General features: G+C 37.2%; 1 protein-coding gene across 4 annotated transcripts in view; it reads right to left on the reverse strand.

Annotated features, from left to right (window-relative positions):
* Positions 1 to 3284: 3284 nt before the first annotated feature.
* The window catches only part of RC3H2 (ring finger and CCCH-type domains 2), a 59051-nt gene continuing 44760 nt past the window's right edge, over positions 3285 to 17575 (reverse strand). For 3 of the 4 annotated variants that reach the window (XM_010382472.2, XM_030919492.1, XM_030919491.1), the window contains 11 exons: positions 17037 to 17251; positions 15790 to 16223; positions 15050 to 15220; positions 12784 to 12930; positions 12233 to 12446; positions 11577 to 11661; positions 11238 to 11319; positions 11004 to 11138; positions 10337 to 10444; positions 10094 to 10242; positions 3285 to 8537 (listed from right to left, as the gene is read on the reverse strand). In XM_010382472.2, coding sequence (XP_010380774.2) covers positions 8342 to 8537; positions 10094 to 10242; positions 10337 to 10444; positions 11004 to 11138; positions 11238 to 11319; positions 11577 to 11661; positions 12233 to 12446; positions 12784 to 12930; positions 15050 to 15220; positions 15790 to 16223; positions 17037 to 17251 — 1936 coding nt within the window. In that variant the 3' untranslated portion in view covers positions 3285 to 8341. The remainder of the gene's footprint in view (positions 8538 to 10093; positions 10243 to 10336; positions 10445 to 11003; positions 11139 to 11237; positions 11320 to 11576; positions 11662 to 12232; positions 12447 to 12783; positions 12931 to 15049; positions 15221 to 15789; positions 16224 to 17036; positions 17252 to 17575) is intronic. The other variant, XM_010382473.2, reaches the window with a different exon arrangement.

Genomic DNA, 17575 nt, shown 5'->3' on the forward strand with positions numbered 1-17575 from the left:
AACCATTAATACATGCAACCACTTGGATTAATTTCAAGGGAATTATGCTGAGCGAAAAAAAAAAGCCAATCTCGAGGTTACATATGGTATAATTCCAGTAATATAACATTCCCGAAATGACAAAATTACAAAGATGGAGAAGAGATTAGTGGTTGCCAGAGTTTAGGGATGGGAGAATAGGGATAAGCAAGGAGAATGGATGTGATATAAAGGGGTAGCATGAGGGATCACTGAGGAGATGAAACAGTTCTTATCTTGATAGTAGTGTTGGTTCCACAAATCTACATGTGAAAACTACATAGAACTTACACACACACGAACATGCACATGCATGCAAATGAGTGCAAGGGAAACTGGTGAAATCTAAATAAGCTCTGGATTGTAGGAATGTCAAGTTCCTGGTTTTAATATTATAATTAGGGGCTGGGCTTGGGTGGCTCACGGTTGTAATCCTAGCACTTTGGGAGGCTGAGGTGGGTAGAACCCCTGGGTTGAGGAGTTTGGGACCAGCCTGGACAACATGGCAAAATCTCATCTCTACAAAAACTAACCAGGCAAGGTTATGTGCACCTGTAGTCCCAGCTACTTAGGAGGCTGAGGTGGGAGGATCACCTAAGCCCGGAAGGCGAAAGTTGCAGATCACACCACTGCTGCACTCCAGCCTGAGTGACAGCGAAACCCTGTCTCAAAAAAAAAAAAAGAAAAAGAAAAAGAAAAAAAATATATATATACACACACATATACTATAGTTATATAACATGTTACTATTGGAGAAAGTGTGTGAAGCTATATGGTCCTCTGTACAATTTTTTGCACTTCTTGTGAATCTACATTTCAAAATATAAAACTTAAAAAAAAAACTTCAATTGATCTTATCCAAAATCTTGGAATTTAAATATCTATTTAATTAATTTGAGAAGGAGTCTCACTCTGTCACCCAGGCTGGAGTGCAGTGGCACAATTTTGGCTCACTGCAACCTCCAAATTCCAGGTTCCAGTGATTCTCTTGCCTCACCCTCCTGAGTTCCTGGAACTACAGGTGCATGCCACCATGCTTGGCTAATTTTTTTGTATTTTTAGTAGAGGCAGGGTTTCATCATGTTGGCCAGGCTGGCTCTAACTCCTGACCTTAAGTGATCTGCCCGCCTTGGCTTCCCAAAGTGCTGTGATTACAGGTGTGAGCCACCATGGCTGGCCCTAAATACCTATTTTAAATAGCACCCTCCATCTGATTCTCACTGGATCTGCCTTTTGAATAAAGACCTGAAGTGAAAGATCTAATCATGAAGATATTCCATGGGTTTCTGGGATACTTTGTTAATGTGCATGATAATTATTTCAATAGATATTATAAAGGAAATAAAATCTCCCTGGAATTTCATTTCCTTAAGTTTCCTCTCCGTTACCTGGATCACCCATCCATGGTTTTTCACCTTCTTCCTCCTTCCTGATCTCTGTTGTCACATACTTTAGGATGTATACAAGATTACACGTTTTACAAATATTGGACTGTTCTCAGCAATGGGGTCTGGGATTTTAAGCCAAATTTAATCCCCTATATTGATTGGGTAGATGTCCAATAGACTTCCTACACTACAAATCCTGTCAATTGCTGTCTCCTACTTTTTAAATCCATCTCTTTTCCTCCATCCCAGCTTGGCCATGCTCTCAGCACTTCTTACCTAGATTGCTGACCTGGCTTCCCTGCTGGTCTATCTCCAGCTTTACCTTTCACCCCATGGCTACAGGGCTTTTTCTAAAATCCCAAGCTGTTTAGATTATATAAATTGTCTCTTTAGAATGGTATTTGCTGTCCTTCATGGAAGCCCCTACCTACCTCCTCTGCGACATTGGGCAAAATCTCTTAAGATCTCTGCCTCAGTTTTATGGTCCTAAGTCATGATATTATTATTGCACTTACAACCGTTCCTGGAACATATTAAGTGCTCTAAGAGTTGGCTATATTTTATATTAATCACTGAAGCACCATTCCTTAAACACCTCTTCCACTGTAACACTTACGGTCAATATAAGTTCTGATCACCATCACCACCACCACCTCCTTGGGAGGTAGAAAAGAGGCAGACAAATCAGAATTCTGATTCTACTACTTTGTAGTTATAACATCTGGGCAAGTTATATAACATCTTGAACATAAGATACGGGTTGTAACATCTAAAGTGAAGGACATTAGTTTGTTTTTTCCTCTTTTCTTTTTTTTTTTTGAGACCAAGTCTTGCCCTGTCGCCCAGGCTGGAGTGCAACGGCATGATCTCGGCTCACTGCAAGCTCTGCCTCCCAGGTTCACGCCATTCTCCTGCCTCAGCCTCCTGAGTAGCTGGGACTACAGGCACCTGCCACCACGCTCGGCTAATTTTTTGTACTTTTAGTATAGACAGGGTTTCACTGTGTTAGCCAGGATGGTCTCGATCTCCTGACCTTGTGATCCAGCCGCCTCGGCCTCCCAAAATGCTGGGATTACAGGTGTGAACCACCTCACCCAGCCTGTTTTTTTCCTCTTTTCTATCCAAGATAGTATTTCAAGGAATGATCGTTCAAGATTGAGTGGGTTGTTGTGAAGGTAGAGTTGGAACTCAGAGTACTTCCTCTACTTATCTCTGCTTGGTGCGATGTCATGTAGCTAAAAGTCCAGCTGGAGGTCATTTTACAGAGAAGTACTTCCTTTTGCTCACCACTGCCACTAACCCCTTAATTTCCTTTTGGAGTTTCCCTACACACTACATCAGAAGAATAGTTCACTGAATTATTCTAATTTGGCTTCTGATTTTCCATACTGTTTCTAGAGAAGAAACTCATGTTTCACAAACCTTTAACCTTACTGAACAGCACAGAGGTTTAAAATATACCAGCTGAATGAATGAATAAAACCACTTGAGGCCCAATAAAAATGGTGTCTAGACCAAGCCATTCTGCTGAGGTCCACAGAACTGTCTTCAAACTTCTATGATACATTGCTTTGTATTAGTTATGGATCTGTCCTGCTTTTCCCACTAGACAGTAAACTCAGTACTACCTGCATCCTCATCTCCCACACAGGAAGTGCTGTGTGTTGAATGAAGTGACTTGATAGAATTAAAGTATATCTCAACCTCCTTGAGTCTATTCATTTCTTTCAAACCCTTCCTTATGATATATAGATGAGGCAGGTAATCATTTAAATCTTGAGGAGTGGCCTAGTAGCTCTGTTAAGCCAAAAACTATGCCAAGAAAATCTAGATAACTAAAATATACCATAAACTTAATATTGACATTAAACAAACAACTTTTAAGGTGGACAAATAATTTTATTTTGTGCATGCAAATACATGTCAAGTACTGCAAACTTTTTCCATCAATTTTCTCTCAAACACTGAAAATCATGATGCTCTATTTTGTGAACAGCCAAAGCTAATATCTCTTCACTTCAGTGCTACAGCAAAAACACACAGAATTCACTCCTTGCTATTCACTATCATCACAACCCTCATTGTTCCATCTCTGCCCTCCCCCCATATACAGGCCTTATAAATCCTAGTCTTCCCCCATTTAATCCTATTCCTATAGCACAAAGGGAAACATTACGATTTGGAAATTCAAATTGAAATAAATGGAATAGAATTTATTCCCATATATATTCCCCATTTCATTGTACAGAATTATTTTAAATTATAGTTTTAAATAGAAGCTGAGTATATGCCTTAAAAATGAGCATTAAATCCATCTTAGAGATGGTGCCTGCTTTTTACATGATGGGTGTACACCATCTTTAATTTCATTTACATTTCAATCGAACAATAGATTTGCAAAGAAAATGTCTAATACAGACGTAAAAATATTCACACTAGAGCTTCACAATCGGTTGTACAATTGACAAACAGGCCTCTTTTCCCAAACTTTCCAGCTAAGCAAATTTATAAAATGTAATCAATGCAACAAGAAAAACATTTCTTTTTCACTTCCAGGGAAAAGAATATGCAATAAACAGTATAAATGCAGACAGCAGTTGCTGCAAGCTAACCACGATACTCCCAAGTGGCTGTACAGTGGATATGTGCAGTACAAATAAAAGCCACATGTGTTGTATCACAACTACAGTATAATTGTTTGCCCAGCTAAGAGAATGCATGCACTTCCATGCCTTGGGTTATAAAGTGAGGCCTAATTCTTGACAGGTTGATGGAATATGTGCAAATGACCTTGGCTTTTGGTACTAACTGCAGCCAGTGTCTATGTTCCACTGGTTTGGGGATATTTTAAAATTTTTATTAAAAAAAAGAAAAAACTGCCAATTTTAGACTCAAGGAGAATAACTGCTCTTGGAGTAAAAATAGACTCCACTCAAATGTGGGGTGTTTTGATCTGTGGCCATGACGCCTTGTATTCCCTTGCCAGCAAAGGGATACAAGGAAGCCGCAGTATAGAGACGTTACTAGCAAACATATTCAATTTATCCAGAAAATGGGATAGTCCTTGAGCATGTTCTTTTGTGTTCTGCTTGCAGAAGGGGTCCTTATGTAGAAGGAGTTACAGTAAGTGATCCCATCAAGCCTCTTCATTCATTAAAACAAAAGTTCTTCCAGGAAACCAATGCATAGTTGCAATGCAACTTTTCCCTTTAATGCTTAGTTATCAATACTGGTGACAGTCTGCTCAGAAAATGACTCAAAGAAGATAGGGAAGAAATACTCAGATTCAAAGGCGAAATCATATGCTGAATCTGGTTGTTATAAATTCCACCCCTGTTAACAAGACAATACAGGCTTTAATGTCTAAAATCCAAAAGCAAGCTAGATGGCTTTTAAAATAATTTTTCAAATGTTTAAATGATCCCATTTGAAATAACTACAAATTGCTGTGCATCCTGTAATTTTCTCAAGGCAGCGTATAAAATTGGGATATGCTTTATATACTTAACCTCAACTTGAAATCTGAATGAAAGTGACTAGATCCATACAAATGGAAAATTTCAGTTCTTGCATAGGAAATTTCTTTTATTATCCTCTTACTAGAATAAATAACTATGATGGGAGGGAAAAGTCAGTGCCACTGGCCTAATGAACTCCCTTTTTTTGAAAATTACAATGCACAACTTTCATGTATGACGCTGGTTTATCACGTGGCATTGAACATAAGACATGGCAGCAAAGGCAAGGGAATCTGCTTTGTTCAGGTACCAAATAGAAAAAATACATATGTAACTTCCTCTGTATTCATAAAATGAAATGAAACCACAAAAAAACTGATGCTACAACCACAGTAACTGAATGGGGCACATGGACTTCAGAATGGAACTTAGAAATTAAAAAACAAAAACACAAAAAATGAAAGAAAATAACCACCACTTTCCTGCATTCCAGACCTCAGACTAGTTTTTCTGATTAGACAATAGGTAACATATGCAGTTTGGTTACCCCCATTACACATTTCCTCTCTTGTTGCTTTGTATCCTTTGATTCCAAATTTGTACATCACATCTTGTTGGTAAAAAGGCCAAATGACAGGAAATGCCTCAATTTTAAAAAGTCATATTCTAGGTCTGATTTGTAACATTTTCCTCGATGATATCAGTAGGTACCATTCTGAAGAAGGATCAGATGAACTGCCCTTTCTTCAAAAGTGGCAGAGAACCAGTGGTTTTACTTCACATTAAACCCACGACAGACAGAAGGTGACCACTACACAGAGAATGGATGCAACACAGAATAATCTCAACACAGAAACAATTCCTATGTTGTTAGTGAAAAAGAGAGTAAGTTTTTAAGAACAGGGAGTTATTGTTTTATGGGATCACCTGCTGCAAGACAAGCATTACTTTAATATAAACGTTCTGAGACATACCAATAAGGTTGGCAGGTATATACATATACTGATGCAAATGTAATTTCACTGGACAAGTAGGCAAACATTTAAGCAGTTTATCCCAACCCCCTCCAGCAGAGCACAACCAAGTTTCAAAATTTCAATTTTAAAATTAAAAAGATAAGGTTAAATACACAAGATCAATTTATGTAGTATATATTCACCCTCAGAACGTGCTGAAGATGTTTTGTGTAGTTCTGTTGCACAGAGGGTTCTTTCCCTGAGGGCACATAAGGAGCTCTCAAACTGTTAATAGGTCTCTATTTTGTAACAAAATAGCAATTTTAAAATCTTAAAAAAAAATACATTACCTTCAACATGGAAGATCTCACTATTAAATATCCATGAAATAGACAGACTGGTTTGCATATCCTTTTTGGAATTACAAACAGCAAATAAAGTACATTGGAAGCATTTCAAATGTAAGAAGCACATATTTATAGAAAGGTTCTGATATAAATTATATAACAATCATGTTCCTGTAATATTCTAGGCTAATTTATAATGTCAGAAATAAGTTAATGTAACATGGTTTAAAACCCTTGTTCCTATTCATTTCAGGTTACAGAGTGAAATAAATAAAATGTCTTTATAGGGATGGGGAGCACTGGCCATGGCAAAAAGGTACAGTACTAACCAAAGGAAACTAAGTCAAGGCTACTGTGCTGTTGTTATGCTACAAACAAACATCTTCATACATTTGAGTATTAAATAAATGTGTAAGATCTTCCATACTGATACCAGAATATCAAAACTACCCCTTTGTTTCTCAGGTATATTTACAACTTATCAGTCACCTTATGAGCATGTTCATTAAGACATGTATCAAACACCAGTATTTACTCATTCTAATCAAGAAATTTCAGGGAAATGTCAACCCTCCCGCCCCTGGAAATGTGCACAAAACTTTTTATCAAAATCTTATCTGATACAATGCTGTGGTTTTGTAAAACAACTAAATAGCTCAGACGACCAATAACATGATCCTGTTTAAGCATCTTGCTAGCAGGAAAAGCCCTTACATACAGTACACCTGGTGAAAGATCAGCTTGGCTTAAAATATTCCAGTACAATTTTCAGAGTAAACAACTTCACAGAAGTTAATTAAAAAAATAATAATAAAAGTCAAACTAATCTTAAAGAAACAAAAGAAAAACAGATAAACTATAGGTAAAGATCACCAGGAAGGAATGCCCAGCTTTTCTTTTCAAATGTTGACTGAAATTTAGGTTTCAATACAACACCTCCCACAAATCTGAGGCATGACTGGTTGAACACATTGTATACTTTCAGATGCCAAGTCGAAACCATTTCAGTCACATTTTAGCAAGGCAGAAATTATTCATGTTTCTAAGTATGAATAAATGTTAGCCAATGTTCTACTATTACATGGTTCATAGTCTTATCAACCTAACAGTCAAAAAACAAGAAAAACTAAATCCCAACATGAAGTAACAATAAACAATATTTAACCAAGATAATGCAATGAACATCCAAATTAATTAGTTTAAATTAAAAACCCAGCAATACCATCTTGTTAGTCAGTGCAAACGCTACATACAGGGTTTTCTCAAGAAAGCTGAAAGCACCTGATTCTTTTGCCAAGTCATCAGATTCAATAATGTACAGGCTTAAATCTGCATTTTAAAAAACTGCCATTACATTAGTGCATAATTTATCAAAATTGTAAAAACGATTCTGCATAACTTAGGAGAATTTAATATCTAGTACATCAGCTGAAAGACTTAGGCACTTGGTTATATTTTTAATTAATTACTTCAACAAGTAGCCTGTGTATAAATATTAACAAAGCAGAAACTACTCTTGAAAAATGGAAAATTAAAAAAAAATTATATGCTACAGATAAAAGCACTGCACCACACTCCTACATATAATGCAGTAAAGAAAGCTGTATATAACCCTGTAAAATTCTATGGTAAGAACATCTAACTCCACTCTTCAAAATTAAAAAAAGAAAAAGAAATCCATGCAAAGTTCCATGAAAAAGATAAATAAAGCAGCTGGAATGAGATGGAAACTTCTCTCAGTGAAACATAAAATAGAAATAAATAAGTTAACTAAGTCTACTTTCACTAGATGTATCATTGTAGGATCCTGCTAGTTTAATAACTGAGTTGTTAATTTTCTATAGAAGCCATTTAAAATAGGAAATGGCTCAGTTACTGCACCGGATTGCTACAAACTCATAAAAAGCTGCTTGAAGCTTAAGTTAAATGTTGTCCAAATTCCAATCACTTCTGGAAAGTGAACATGTTACCCTAGTAAAGTAAATTTTCTTTTTTTTTTTTCATAATGCTAATGCAAGAGGGCTTGAAGTATCAAAGAGTCCACAGGAAATGGATGCCCCCAGTAATATCTTTTTTTAAAAAAAATATACATTATATAATATATATTATATATATAAAAAGCTAGTGTAAATGCTTCCATGGTGTGGTCACAAATTTGAAAGATGAACCTCCTTTCAGCTGTTAACCATCTTCCCATTTGCAACAGGTTTTAAAAAGTCGTTTTTATCTTCAGACATAACATGAGTTTTCAGAATGAGGTTGCCAACACTGACAGACGTGGTGATGGGGAGGCAACTTGCATTGCTAATAGACACTGGGAGTGGCTGGCTAAAGCAAGAAGTTACCGGCAGAATTGTTTTTTGTTCCTCCCTGAGAAAAAAGAAATGACATTAAAAACAAGTTAGCTTTAAGCGAAAACTTTTAAGGGTAACTATACATACTTAAGGAAAGCTACATCAAACTTTAGGAATCCCTAGCAAAGAGATGTCTTTATCACTAGAAGTATCAGAAGTAACTAGAAAAGTCCTATTTTCCTTTTTTGAGAGTCTCCCTCTGTTGCCCAGGCTGGAGTGCAGTGGCATGATCTCGGCTCACTGCAACTTCCGCCTCCTGGGTTCAAGCAATTCTCCTGCCTCAGCCTCCCAAGTAGCTGGAATTACAGGCGTGTACCACCACACCCAGCTATTTTGTATTTTTAGTAGAGACGGGGTTTCACCATGTTGGCTGGTCTAGAACTCCTGACCTCAAATGATCCGCCTGCCTTGGCCTCCCAGAGTGCTGGGATTACAGGCGTGAGCCACTACTCCTGGCCTGAAACGTTCTGTTTTCCAAAAGTTATGATAAAAATTAAAATACTAGTTAGTTTAAGGCCATACAAACTATTAAGTTGAAGATTTAAGCCCATATTTTGGGCAGTAATTATTCCAAATGGCAGTATTATAGCCAAGAAAAAATATATATATATTTTATATATAATATATATTTATAATATATTTTATATATATTACTATACAATAAAAATATTTTATATATATATTTTTTTCATATATATATATATATATAGCCAAATGGCTATAATACTGCCATTTGGAATAATTACTGCCCAAAATATGGGCTTAAATCTTCAACTTAATAGTTTGTATGGCCTTAAAATATATTACTATATAATAAAAATATTTTATATATATATATTTTTTTCTTGGCTATAATACTGCCATTTGGAATAATTACTGCCCAAAATATGGGCTTAAATCTTCAACTTAATAGTTTGTATGGCCTTAAACTATACATATATATTTTTTTTGGAGATAGAGTCTCAATCTGTTGCCCAGGCTGGAGTGCAGTATCACGATCTTGGCTCACTGCAACCTCCGCCTCCCGGGTTCAAGCAATTCTCTTGCCTCAGCCTCCCAAGCAGCTGAGACTACAGGTACCTGTCACTATGCCTGGCTTTTTTGTATTTTTGTAGAGACAGGGTTTCACTATGTTGGCCAGGGTGGTCTTGAACTCCTGACCTTGTGATCCACCCGCCTCAGCCTTCCAAAGTGCTGGGATTACAGCCATGAGCCACTGCACCCAGCCTAGCCGAGAAAATCTTAACATGATTTTCAAAAAGAGAAACTATTAATCCAGGTTTTCATTCTCCATTTTGTAGTCTAGAAATTTGGCAACCAGATTAAAGAAGCATAACCTGATGCTGGAACATAGATTAACTTTAGCTCAACAAAAAGCAAGTTTCGGGCTACCAAAATGGACTGCTTTGTTAGTTCAATTTTACTTTTCCTCCCCTCAAAATCCAGACTGACCAAATCATTGCCCACAAAAGGTCTTCCCCTTACAGCATCAAGCCAAAAATGAATTTAACATTGTTTTCTCTTTATTATGTCCTATGCCCACTGTTGATGAATTTTCTGTCTAACACTCACAGAATCACATGGTCTTCACCTAAACTCTGTTTCTTCTGCTTTGGTGGCTCCTTTTGGTGCTGCTGCACTGGATGCCCATTTTCCACTGTCGTTCCATTTAGCAACTGATCATTTTGAGAACTGATGCCAAGCTGTATGTCCAGGATCTCCTAAGAAAATAAAATGTGAATCCTTCAGTATCGAAGTATACTTTTAAATTTTCAATCGAACAAAGCCTCTCAATTATCTAATTGTGGCACTTACTTCAATTGGTTCACTTTGTCCATCAGGTTCATCAGTATCAAGTGCTGAAAGCTCTAACTCGATATCCCTATCAGGTTTAGTATCTGTTGCATCTTCTGTATAATCACTCTGTAGTTAAGAAAAATACTGATTTTATACTTGTGGAACCTGGGGCTTCCCTTTTAAATTAAAATAAAAAACCCCAATAATCAGCCAGATACGGTGGCTCACACCTATAATCCTAGCACTTTGGGAAGGTGAGGCAAGCAGATCACTTGAGGTCAGGAGTTCAAGACCAGCAACATGGTGAAACCCTGTCTCTACAAAAAATAGAAAAATTAGCTGGGCATGGTGGTGGGTGCCTGTAATCCCAGCTACTCGGGAGGCAGGAGAATCACTTGAACCTGAGAGCCAGAGGCTGCAGTAAACCGAGATTGTGCCACTACACTCCAGGCAATAGTACAAGATTCCATCTCCAAAAAAAAAAAAAAAAATTCCAATGATCTAGTTAAAGAATTATTTAAGAAATCTAGGACTACAATTTTATTTCTATTATGAGTTTTAAAAGCAATCGATCATCCATCAGAGATATAGGCACATCAAAATACACTCAGTAATGGTATAACCAAGATGCAGCAGCAGAAAACAAATACATTAAGCATGAAGCCGAAAGATTCAGTTTCTTTACCTCTCCATTTCTTAGTTCAATTTCCTTGCTTAAAAGGTTTAAGGTAAGGTGACGGCCTTCATCCAGGGAATTCCACTTCTGTTGCATGGCCAAAGCATTGGCCTCTCTCTGAAGAAGTAATGAGTTGCTCTTGGCCTATACGAGGAGGAAAGAAAAGTAAAGTCAGCTTCCAACCATAGCTTTCAACTGGCATTCTATTTTTTTAAAAATTCATGGCTAAGTTACAGAGTCTACCTGTTGAAGTTCAAGGCTCAAAAGGTCCCCAGTACTGGAATGCTTTCTATGACCAGATAAATCAGTAACAATGAATCTGTCCCTTTAAAGAGAAATATGTTTACTGTAATAAAATTTAAGTCAATGAAGCAACAAAAGCAGTAATAACCATATGTTTTATGTGACAGATCAACCCTGAAAACTTCAGTCATTCCAAATTTAAATGCAAATATTTTTCAGAAATTTGTTACATAGCCCAGACAAGCAAAGCACATTTCATGAACTGGGGTAGGATGTGTACTCTTAAGATACATACAAGTCTGAGAATGGCGAATCCTATATAATTAAGAAAAACGTTACCTTTCAATATAGTGTGCTGATGATGTGGCCTCATTGCCATATGAACTCCACCTTGAATCAACAGCATTGACATAAGGGACATAATCTACAGACATGTAGAATAAAACAATGGTCAAAAAAGTGACAAATTAGTGTACTGATATGAATGTATACTTCTCAAAATAGATCTGTACTTTATCCCACTAGCCATATGATGCTGGTTAAACCACCTATTTCTGAGTTTCCCATGGTTGTTAAATGGAGGGAAATGTTTTCCATCTCACAAGCTAGGGATTAAAAAGCATAGTGCTTAGGACAGGCACAGTGGCTGACACCTGTAATTTCAGCACTTTGGGAGGCTGAGGCAGGTGGATCACATGAGGCCAGGAGTTCCAGACCAGCCTGGCCAACATGGTGAAACTAAAATACAAAATACTCTCTACTAAAAATACAAAAATTAGCCAGGCGTGGTGGTGCACGTCTGTAATCCCAGCTACTTTAGAGTTGAGGCAGGAGAATCACTTGAACCCAGGACACAGGTTGCAGTGAGCCGAGATCGCACCACTGCACTCCAGTCTGGGCAACAGAGTGAGACTCTGTCTCAATTAAAAAAAAAAAAAAAAAAAGAAGCATAGTGCTTAGAACATATCAGGCTAGGTATTATCTAAATGGATTACCTGATACACTGATGGGCTTAGTCGCACTTCCTTGGGAAGCAGTGGCCTGGACAGGATCTGTGGTATGGTAACCTGTACGGGAAGATCTGGAAATTGCACCCCATTTTGAGATGATGGGTCCATCACTAAAGGGAATTATTGGATCTTCTTCTTTTGTCCTTCTCTGAGTTTCAAATAAATGTACTCTTCTCTTAACATCGCCACTGTCCAGGTCCTGTGTAAACCAAAGAAAATCAATAAAAGGACCGTTAGGTATTACTTCAGCTAGTAAATATACGCTATCAAAAGACATGTAACTAGGTTTTTTGGTTAATTTAAAACTAGCTCTAGACTCAATGATAATCCAACAAACTACCATTAAACCACCAATGTTCAAATAATCTAAACATTAAATACAATTTATTTCAGACTTACCTAAATATAACCCTGCTGCTACTAATGAGTTATAAGGTAACAATATGAATGAATGAATAGAAAACATTCATTCTACAACGTGAGTGAACATGCATCATCTCTCACCTCCAACCCCTGCAACCCCAGCAAAATCATACCATTAACACAGCATTTGAATTAGCAATTACATCTTTGGGCTCTGAATCAATGGCATTTATACAGGAGCCTATGGTGCCACAAGACCAGGGAGAATAATGGGAAAGATGATCTTCTTCAAATTTTGTACCACTCACACTCTCTGAGAACTGGTTAAAAAAAAATAAATAAATAAAGCCAATTAGTAAGAAGCTTAAATTTACAAGCTTGTAACTAATATAAAGGAACTATTATAGAATTCAGAGGACTTCATAGCAAACAATTACACTCTTTCAATAACTAATATAAAAAACTGTAATAAGCAACAAATGGTATTTTTACAATAGAAAATGGCATGCTTTCCCTTTTCACTTTGTCCTTTAAGTGCTCATATGGAACATTTGACTAATACTATCAAAACCAATTAACAAACATTTATAGTATGCTACTAACATGGTATGGGGCGCTCCAAGAAAAAAAAAAGTAAGAGAAAACAAATACATAGATACACATAGAGGTCACAGTCCATATCCTAAAGAAGTTGATAATTTTCTTTTTTCTTTTGAGACAGGGTCTCATTCCTACCGCCCAGGCTAACGTGCAGTGGGGTGATCCCAGCTCACTGCAGCCTCGACTTCCCAGGCTCAAGTGATTTTCCCAGCTCAGCTTCCCAAGTAGCTGGGACTATAGGCATGCGCCACTATGCCCAGACAATTTTTTGTATTTTTAATAGAGATGAAGTTTTGCCATATTGCCTAGGCTGGTATCAAACTCCTGGGCTCAAGCAATCCACCCACCTCGATCTTCCAAAGTGCTGGGATTATAGGCATGAGCCACTACACCAAGCTGAGTTTATAATTTTCTTGAGAAAAAGAATGACATGTGCAAATAAGGGAATATAACTGATAAATTATGCAGTATCAAATAACAAAAGGAATTCAGACAAGGCTCTGGAGCTAAAGGGGAAATGAATAAATTTTAAAGGGACTGTGAATAAGGAATACCTATAGGACCAGAATACTAAAGTTATAAGAATCATTACATCTAGTTTACTAATTATTCAGATAAAAAAAACTCAAGGCCAAAAAAGTTAAATAACTTTTCTCAAGTCAAACTCAGCAGATCTGAGTCTCAGGGAAATACTCACTTCCTGAAGCATACATTGTATACCAAAAAAGAAAACAGAAGTGGCAACTAGCAAGCAAGTGGCAACTCTGTCACTCTGTTGTCAACATATTTACCTGCTTTGAAGAAGTCTAAGTTTGACAAGACCAATTTGGATCTAGTTTAAAATTTCAATGCTTTATTGAAATATTTATGGGTTAAAAAATACAATGCCTAGGATTACCTCAAAACAATTCAGTGGGAAGAGGGGGTACAAATAAGACAGTACTGACTGAGTTGATAACTATGGAACCTGGGTGTTGGGTACATGGAGTTTATCATATTATTCTCTCTATACTTGTATATGTTTGAAATTTTTTTTTTTTTTTTTTTTTTTTTTTTTTATACTTTAAGTTCTAGGGTACATGTGCATAACGTGCAGGTTTGTTACATATGTATACTTATGCCATGTTGGTGTGCTGCACCCATCAACTCGTCAGCAACTTCTAGGGGTGGGGAATAAACCAGAAAAAACTTAAAAAAGAAATTAATGGTTTACTCTAAATATAACAGTACTGAAAACACCAGATTAAATTAAAATCATCCTGGTACAACAACTTATCTTGTAATGCCAAGAACAATAATTAACAGTGATGTAAAGAACATAAACAATACTGTAGGTATTTCTGCATCTCTTATGAAGTAGTGAAGAAATATCTCAGACAGCACAGGATTCAAACCCCAGCTATTTACAGCTGAAAGATCTTGGGCAAATTACTTCTGTAAGTAAGATTCCTACCCTGTAAAATATAGAAAATACCTGCCCCCTAAGGTTTTTGTGAGAATTAAATAAAATAGCTTTATGCAAATGCTTAGTACAGTGTTGGCATGAGTAGGTGCTCAATAAATGATAGATATAAATCACACTATTAATAAAAAACCATAAAATAATTATACTACTGGAAAGATTTTGAATTCCTGGTAAAGGACTATGCCTTAACAGTCTTCAGAGTCTCATAACACCTAGCCGTCATGCATATATATTCAGTGTTTATTGAACTAAACTCAACTGCACACCAAAGTACTGCAAAATAGCCAACATAGCTATTCGTGGCTTGAATGCGTAATTTGAAGTCAGCTGTTTGACCTATCCCTGCAACATTAAGTAATTAAAACCTTTCTTACATCCGCACGGAAGTCTACACTGAATAGAGGAGAAGGTGGTGTTGGTGACTGTGTTGCCACAGGAAGAGTCGAAGAGACAAGAGGTGCTTTCTGAGTGTGGTACTGGGCCCACTGATCTGGCTTTCTTCTTATCTGCTCCTCGCAACTGGTCTTCAAATGACCACAAGGTTCCTAATGGGGGATAAAAGAAACAATCTTAATCATCTAGGGAGTGGTGAATAAGTTTAACTGTGTGAAAATGATGTAAACAGTTTATGATATTGTTGGGATAAAAAAATACAGCAGGGAAAGTCACCCTAGTCTGTTCTCCATACACTTAAAAAAAAAAGGTTAATATTTATTCAACTGATGTTAAAAGCAGAATCTGAGCATTCACTTTTCTTGTTTAGGAAAGTCATTTGTATGTATGTGGTGATACTGAAAAAAGGCCCTAATCTTGTATTTTTAAGATTTTTCTACTTTCCCAACAATTACCTATCCGAACACAACATTTATTGAGCATTAACATGTATGAGGCCCAGTTCTAAGAGGTTTTTCTGATTTAATTCTCACAACAGCCTTATGAGGTAGGTACTGCTATTATTTCCATCAAACGAATGAAAGAACTGAGGCATAGTGAGGTCAAGTAACTTCCTTAAGTCACACAATTATTAAGTGGAGGAGCCAGGATATATACCTGGGTGGTTTGACTCCAGACACTGGGCTCTTAATGACTACATTATGGTACCATCTTCACTTACCCTTGGTAAAGGCACAGTTGTCCTTGGCTCACTTGGTGGCTGACAAGCCACCGAATAATATCCATCTAATGAGTTATATCTTTCCCGCAAAGATGTCTGATAGACAGATGAGTGCATCACATCCATTGGAGGTAAAGAATTGCTTCTAATAATATCATCTCGTTGGTACATAGGTGGGCGCCAGATGCGCCTGCTGTCATACACAGGAGCATACATTCCAGAAGGTACTGGAGGAACTGGTCCATACGGCTGCGGAGGAGGAGGTTGGTAAGGAGAAGAATTCATTCGATCTCGAGGGGAAAATGTACTGTAATGATCGGCATATGGCATGGAAGCAGGTGGGAGGGAGGACTCTGGAACATTACTGGACCTCACAAAGCGAGGAACACAGGGAGCCACACCAGCTGGTACCGTTGGAGGTGGTGGATAGTATCCTTGAAAATTGGAAAGAGGAATATTTAATGTAATCTTAGTACAATCCAACATTTTATAATGGCTTAAATCTAAGGCAGCCCTTAATGCAGGAAAATATAATATGCTTTGAACCTTACCTTACCCTGCTTTATAAAGCTTTATACCTGGCTTTTTCTTTTATTTTTTAGTAGAGACAGGGTCTTGCTATGATGCAAGCCCAGGCTGGTCTCAAACTCCTGGGCTCAAGCAACTCTCCTGGGCCTCCCAAAGTGCTGGGATTACAGGTGTGAGCTACCACACCTGACCAGAAGCTACATATTTTCAAGATACCACTATATGAAAATCATTAACATTCAATACTTTGCTAAAGTGCTCCTTAAAACACATGATAGAACTATTAACAGATGGCTGGTAAATATCCTTCCAGGGCATCTGTTGCCACTGGTTTTGGATTAAATAGTTACATCATTGATTTTTATTAACCTTTTTGGGAGCAGACGTTAAAGACCTCTTTCAAAATCTATGTGAGTTGTTCACTCGCTTTCCAAAATTGTACATAAGCATACATAAATAAAACATTTTTTTACATCATTTCAAGGGACTTACAGAAAATCCCCTAAAGTTCATTCCTGACCCTATATTTGATTTGTAGGAATAACAACCTTAAAGCTGTTAGTATTTAGAAGCACAGATCCTTGGGGAAGGAAAATAACTTATGAGTCATATGGTCAAAAGGATTAATTTTTTAAATGTAGACATTCTAGAACTATTCACTCATTTATCTAAGGGAAACAATGTTTCTTTTTTTCTTAGAATCATCTAAAATTACTCACCTGTCTGTGGGTACTGTGGGACTTCAAAGGGTATCTGAGTCCTTGGATCTTGAAAATACTGAATGTTTTCAGAATGCGGAGGATATACTGGTACTCTAGTTAGAAATGGGCTGGATTTTTGAGGCACAGAATTCAGCTCTGTTCCAACATTAGAGGGCCCAGCTGAGGTAGCTGCTACATTACTTACAGGAGTCTTGGGTGGAGAACCAATTTTACTGGAGAGAAAATTTAACAAAGGGCAAAGGATAAATCACTGTCTATGACTGTCCTCCTTAGTAGAAATTTTTAATAAAATTATATTCTGAAACCACTAACAGAAAACACTTCAGATATTGCCACACTGACAAATAAGGCAATGAATTTCACTGCCACCTTACACAGCTAATTTACATAATCATGGTAACAGATGTCATATTCCTGTGTAGGCCACAGGGAATAAAAACGATTCCCAGATATTAACGTGACTCATTAGTCACTATTTACCCTTTTTTTTTTTTGAGACAGGGTGTCACTCTGTCACCCAGGCTGGAGTGCACTGG

The sequence above is a fragment of the Rhinopithecus roxellana genome, chromosome 16 (genome assembly GCF_007565055.1).
Source record: "Rhinopithecus roxellana isolate Shanxi Qingling chromosome 16, ASM756505v1, whole genome shotgun sequence".
In the NCBI taxonomy this organism is placed as follows: domain Eukaryota; kingdom Metazoa; phylum Chordata; class Mammalia; order Primates; family Cercopithecidae; genus Rhinopithecus; species Rhinopithecus roxellana.